At 36.4% G+C, this 7,231-nt stretch overlaps 1 protein-coding gene across 1 annotated transcript in view; it reads left to right on the forward strand.

Annotated features, from left to right (window-relative positions):
* Nucleotides 1-6,686, forward strand: part of ARHGAP15 (Rho GTPase activating protein 15) — a 324,795-nt gene extending 318,109 nt beyond the window's left edge. Inside the window, exon 14 of the mRNA XM_080346977.1 lies at nt 5,504-6,686. Within this exon, the coding sequence (XP_080203103.1) occupies nt 5,504-5,687 (184 nt within the window). The 3' untranslated portion in view covers nt 5,688-6,686. The remainder of the gene's footprint in view (nt 1-5,503) is intronic.
* The last annotated feature ends 545 nt before the right edge of the window (nt 6,687-7,231 follow it).

Here is a 7,231-nt window from a genome sequence, read left to right on the forward strand (position 1 = left end):
TCCCTCCAAACACACTATCCAGATTTCACAAAAAACAAGCTGGGGATTCAAATGATGATGTTTGCATTTGCTTAGCTTCATCAGCTGGTGAATACCACTGTAATGCAGCTTAGCAAATCATCCATAAAGCCAGTACATAAATAATAATGAGGTTTAGTTCGCATTCATAAAATATCAAGAATCTCAACTTATAACTAAATTTTAAATCTATCTGCATTGCAGGGCAATGAATTGAACAGTTTACATAAATAGTGGTTATGGTTATCAGGGGCTCACTTAGCAACAATTATTTATGTAGGTCTCTGAAGATGGAGTTAAGGCCCTGCACCCTTCCTCCACCGCAGGTATACTTTGCTGTCTGTCCTAAACTGGTGTATCCAACTGGATATGGGCAAGTCTGCAAGGTTCTGACCTGTTGTAAAAGGACACCTATTATTGTTTGTGTTTTAAGAGGACTCTTAAAGCCAAACTTTGTACTTCAGTTGTCTTTTTAGTACCAAAAGCCACTTAAGTTCTTGAAGAACAACTAGTATAATTGAAATGAAATAAGTTTGCAACAGAAATTGATGTTGCAGTAACATGCTATATCTCAAGAAAGTATGTAACAGGCCTTAAATGGAAAGGAAATACATTCAGAAGAAACCTGATAGTTTATCTCTGCATCATTTTGTACTTGTGCTTCCTTCCTAACACTGAAAAACCTGACTGCAAAAGCCCTGCCAAAATGTGCTTATACACACACAGACATTATCACTTTGTAGTATGGTACATTTTATTATCAGGTTATTTTCCGGTACATTTGGCACAGTTAAGGTAAGTATATTAACTTTACTTCCAAATAAAGAAAACAAAGTTGTACTGAAATGTCTCAACCATTGTCAATGAGTTAAGAACTGACAGGAGGTCCAAGTAATCAACCCTGTCTACTGCGCCAAGCTTTCCCCTGGGACATCTCTTCTGATCTTACAATGTATCTGACTGGCATGGATGTAGAATTGCTTTCAATAAAGATTTTATTTCAAGGTTGGATGATTCCTTCCCGAATGTCTTGTCACTAAAGCAAAGTATGTAATACCTGCTATTTTTTAACTCCTGTGAACAAGCATTTGGGAAGGAGGGGAGAACAAAGTGTTGAGCTAGAAACTGTTCATCATAAGAGTCAAATTTTAACACGTTCAAATGGATTGGGAGCTCTGCAACAGCAAAAGTCAGAAAACTGCTGCATAAAAACAGGCCCATAACAGTGCACCAAAAAGGTCTGTTAACAGCGTTGTAGTTGAGGTGAGTTGAGGGCTGCTGAGCTGGTCCCTGGGTCGAGTTTTTAACCTAAAAACATTGCATTTGCATGTCCCTGAGTATGTACAGGAAACAGATGTTAGCTAATTTGAGGATAATTATTGGTAAAGCGAATCAATGGGATGAGCAGACTTTGACCCATTAAGGCAGTTCATAGGAACTTGCATTTCAAACCAGTCGCGTTGTCAATCGGGACGAGCAGAGCAGCTCTGGCCATGACGGTGGTCGCTAGCCCCATTCAGCAAAGGTACAAAACCCACCTAAATGGGCTGTCATGGAATAATTAACTGAGAGAGGAGCTGATTCCTAATTCTGTAAGGTTAGTTTTATACTAAGAGAACAGATGTCACAATTACATCATTTTTTTTTTCCTTTCTGGGAAGTTTTCTTTATTCCCATGCATCTTTAATCATTCTTGGACTCTGTTTAGATCTCAGTTTCTGTCTCTCCGGGCAGCGACTTCCTTAGTTAAATAAAATATTGTGCGTAATACTGATGGGCAGGATTTTTATAAGACCAAAACCTACTTTTATCCCTCAGTCCTCTACTGAACTCAGAATATGGCATTTCCCACACCTGCCATTCTGGCCTATAATATCTTACCAGGTGACACGTTCTTACTCTTACTCTTCATTTTGTAATGTGCTGCCTTGTATTCAGTCTATATTACCAGTTCATGGAAGAGCAGCAGGATTGCCTTACTGAACAGTTACCCTTAGATATAATTTAAAAGACTAATAGAGTCCAAGGCATGGCTAAAACCAGTGCTGCTAAGGTTAGAAATGCCCCCAACATTAAGAAAACCTAAATCCTTATAGACTGGAAAGGGCTAAGAATGCAAGACCGAGCAGTTCTCACTGCAGCTCTATCTTCAAACACTCTCCAGCTTATGCTAAAACAGTGTATTTACAATGGGGTTTTGCTCCGTAAATAGGATGAGTGCCCCTAATTTTTTAGGTAGGAACATTAAAAAAGTGAGGGATCAGAGCCACTGTTGAAACGTTTTCACCTCCTCAGCCTTTACTACAGAGTAAAAACGGATGAGGAACATTTCCTAACACCTAGTGTGTTTGAAGTACTAATCTAATGTGCTTTCCAAATGTCAAAATTAATAACGACTTTATTTAGAGAGTTTGAAAAGTGTAGGTTTAATGGAACTTGAGAGCCAAACTCACCATACAATGACCCTCTTAGCTGTAGAGTTGCCCTGCCCTCAGTCACACGCTTTCCAGCTTACGGTTGCCTTGGCAACAACCAAAGCATAAATTCCAAGTATTTTTGCTTATATATCTGCCATTGACACTAGAACCTTCCTATCAGACACTTCTGCTGTTTTAATACATCATTAATTTCATTACTATTTATAATGAAAACTGTATTTCCTGTACATCTCCTGACTTGTGATCTTAAAGAAATGAAGCCATTCTTGAAGTTTCCAATTCAGCTCACTATTTTTTGTTTTGGAGGGGGGTGGTAATCTTGCACAGCATAATGCCAAACAATTTCTTGACATGGTTCCAACATCTGTGGTACCAGATTATAGATCGTTCCTAAAATAGTCTTAAATTGATGGATCATTGCTCCTTTCATTTGGACTTAACAAAAAGTAGCTCTGGCATTTCCTTTCACTTTTTATGTTTTAAATGGTATATCACTCTTTCTGCTCTTTTTTTCTTGCCAAAAAATAATTCTTGCCCATTTTTAGGGATTTTCTCTTTTAACAACTGAATTTCACTTAGCAGCTACAGTAACAGCTTAAATTGTGAATGTTTGTTTTATTTTGCTTTGATTTTTCTTTTGTGGACAGATGAAAAAAATATAGAAGTTCATTGGTAAATATTTGTAACTTTAAAAAGGCATAAGGACCTAAACTTGTTTTATTCAGGCTGGATTAAATTCCTTCCACCTTTCCCTTCAGTAGCTGTATTTTACCATAGATTATTTAACTACTCAGACTTTCTGAGTTTACTTAGTTTACAGGTTTTTTTGTTATTATGGTCATCAGAACAAGTATGACTGCATGAACAGATAGAAAATATCGAGAATTCTCAAAAGATTTTATCAATACAATGATTATTATACTAGCAGTAAGCATAGGAGCCTCAAATATACACAAATATACACATATATTCTCTGTCTACACCAGAAACATAGGATCTCAACATTTTGATTCAGATTTCACGGATAAAGGAAGTCAGACCCCTCCTCCTCCACCACTATTTTCACCCTGACTCTACTCATTCATGGTCCACCGGCTCTTGTTCCCTGCAAGATGTTTCTCCTCCAGCTTCATCAATGTTGTCTATCATCAACACCACCTCATTGCAAAGCCATGGTTGATGTTAAATTGATGATCTCTAAAGTTAGACAAGACACAATGGTTGTTTTCCCCTGGTGAACTAGCGTTTCTACCCATGCTGATGTTGAATGTAAAACTTTATAATTTTTCCAATTTCTAGCTCACAGGGAGAATGCAAGCTCAATATATGCGGTTCTGCATAAGTGGCAGGAAAACAACCTTGCCATCCCTGTAACAAACATTTTTAATTGTGATAAAGATGTGTGATATTCATCATAAGCCCACATAGTCATTTGGCAACAAAACTCTTAACTTTTGAGACTTTCTGAACTCCTAAGAGATGAGCTGTTACGTTAATATTATCACTGAGGAAAGATAATTATTTTTTTAAATTTATAATAAAGATGTTATATTTTAAGAAACTAATAATTAAGCCAATCTGATTAGTGCCATATGGAGAGTGTTTTGTGCAATGGACACCACAGTTACAAGCATGAGGCAGAACCAAGTAATGCTTCCTATTTATATATGGCAAAAAAACCCACAAGCATTGATGTTCATGGAATGTGGCAAACGATAAGATTGGCAGAAATCCACAAGAAGATGCTCTTTACTGTGTGACCCACCCATTTACATGAAATAAACCTTTTTTTAAGTGACTGAACCCATTATATCTCATGAGGTTTCCTTCACTTATGGTGTAGCTTGCTGTAAATTCAGCAACAGGTATGGGAAAACAGAGACCGCTATGATGACATTTAAATTGCTGTCTGGATTTCAAAAAGGTAAATGAGAGACAAAGAGAGGGGGGAAATGCAAAACTTGGCTTCAACAAACCACTTGGAATATTTAAGTTAAAAGTAACAGATTAAGGAAGCATCCATAAATTCAAACATTTACATGTTAGAGTTACGCTTAGTTCACATTCCTTTGTAGCGCGCTGTGTAATTTATGTATAAAATATGTGTCCTCATTTACTACTATTTCCAACCCAAGATATACTATATATTCTGGAGGGTGGAAGGAAATGGATTTCTACTCAGTTCATACTCACCGCTGCAGAGATTTATGTGAAACTGCCTACCTAAACTCCATCCATTAAACCTGCATTGTTCTTAGACCAGAATTCTCCATCCTTAATGTCATTTGCACAAGAATATTAAGTCTTAATACAGACATAAGATCAACTTTTAATAATAACAGTCCTTCTCTTGTAATTTTGTGGGTAATAAAGATATCAAAGGTTATAATCCTTACCATTATTTTCTAAGCCATCTCATTAAGGTATGTGGTCTCAGTGTCTTCCAAGAAACTTTGTGTCAGGATAAGGCATGCAAAAGTCTTTAGTTATATAAATGTCACAATCCATTTCAGACTTTATTGGATTTAAATTAGCAGAAGGAATGTGCTTCATATCAGCTCTATATTAAGGGGCATTTTTTGTTTTCCCAATCCTTTCAGTGCTGGAGACCATGTGAAGAGAAGTAGGGAAGCTTCTCCCTGGAGACACCAAAACTGTTGACAGCAAAAGCGCTTGATACCCTTAGCATAAAGAGCAATACCTATTTTCAGTATCTAACATATGAGCTCAGAAATATTTGCCTTATAGCAGACATACCAGCTAATGCACATTCACCAGATTGTGCCTTAATATAGGAGTACTGTAAATGGGGCTTCAGACCTCCAAGCTCACACACACCTTGATGCCTGGGGCTGACTCTCCTTTCCTTGTTTGTCAGGTTGGTGGGAATTGTCTCTTCCCTCCCTCTTGTCTTTCTTTTTGATAATTTAGCCAAACAAACATCCCTGTTCGGAGAATCAGTAAAAAGTGCCTCTATGTGCTTCAAATGCAACAGCGACTCCTTTGACGTCCCTCTTTTTTAACCAATTCATTCCTTTCGTCAACAGGATAGCAGCCAAGGAATCCGTGAATCTTATGTCAACACAAAGCTTAGGAATTGTGTTTGGACCAACACTCCTTAGACCTGAAAAGGAGACAGGGAACATGGCAGTCCACATGCTGTACCAAAATCAGATAGTTGAACTTATGTTGAGTGAGTACAGCAAGATCTTCGGCTCTGAGGAAGACTGACAGACAGGGCCTGTTATTGAAAACGTTCACATCTGTCTTGGTGTCTAATATTTTTACATTTCTGTAAACATATTTCTGAAATATTTCTTTTTCTTTCAAGTGACAGATGCCTCATTTTGTGAAAACTTAATGATGATTTTCTGTTTAATTTTCAAACATTGGAATAAAAAATATTGTCAACATTTGCCTATATGTATTCTGCATTAACCCTTTGAGAGTTTCATTATGCTAGCACTCCAAGTGTCACTTTTTTTGCAAGCTGAGCATACAGCATATGGCGAAGGACCATAGAAAATGCTGTTTACCAACATATGCAATGGCACAGAAAGACAAATAGTAATTGAAGAGATTCGTGGAAGATGGATTAAAATATGTATATTAAAGGCAATGAATTAAAACAGTGATACCAGATAATTTTAGCTAATCTGAGTATGATTTACCTTTCTCTTTGATATGGATTGAAAGTTAAAGACATGATGAATGATCAATTTGCATACCCCAAGAGTTCAAATAAAGATCACATTTACCTTTAAACAAATAAAAAAAAAAAAGAATACACCACCAGAATGTCATTATTTGCATAATGATGCCGAAAAAAATTATTAAAAAGAAAAAAAAAAAAAAAAAAGGAACTTGGGCATTTTTACTTAAATGCAGTACATGAAATGAAGACATTGCATGACTGCTCTTTTTAACGTAACATCCATTTTGATTCTTCATCACACTGTACATCTGCCCGCTTTCCCCAGCTATCTCATGTTCTCTAGCATTTGTATTGTGCTCCTGAGGATGCTTTATTGGTGAACTACATTAAATTCATCTAGAAAGAACTTTAAAAAAAAGCCTTTTCATATGCCCTTAGGATTACTTGGCTAGACTTGAATCAATTTATGCATTTGATGGTTAGTTTCAGTTGTCATGGATAAACAAAAGGGTAACTGTCTAGAATATATCAAATATTGTTTCATTTTGAAATGTATGTTTCCAGCTATACACATCTCCTACCCTGTTTTGTAAAAGTATTCTGCTGATAAAATGTAGACTTATGTTTGACAGCTTTTTAATCAAGTTCAAAGAGAATAAATAAAACTAATCCAGTGTGGTAAAGAGTCTGTCTGGTTATCGATTTGTTCATAAAATGAAAAATAAACCATGTAAATAAGATGTGTGAAACACAGATCTAGAAGCAAATATTTAAAGCAATTAAAGACCCTCAAAACATAGGATTAATGCAAAGGTCTGCTGTGTACGAGAGATATGTCTTCAATATCACCTCGCAGATCATGGATTACTTCAATTTTTACTTAGCACTGTTGTGCAAAATACCATGTTATTCAGGAAAGGTTGCTCTTCAGAATAGTCATTTAGAGGAACAAACATATAATGAAGCCTAATAGTTAACTAAGACCAGGCTCTTTCAATCAGGTGCTAACATACCCTGAAACTAACACCAAGAAAACATAAAAAGTGGCCCCAAGATGTTTTCTGACTTCATATATGTTTGAAAAAATCAAGGAAAACAGACATCTAGTGTTCAGTAACTG

This window comes from Nesoenas mayeri (assembly GCF_963082525.1).
Source record: "Nesoenas mayeri genome assembly, chromosome: 6".
NCBI classification, from domain to species: Eukaryota; Metazoa; Chordata; class Aves; order Columbiformes; family Columbidae; genus Nesoenas; species Nesoenas mayeri.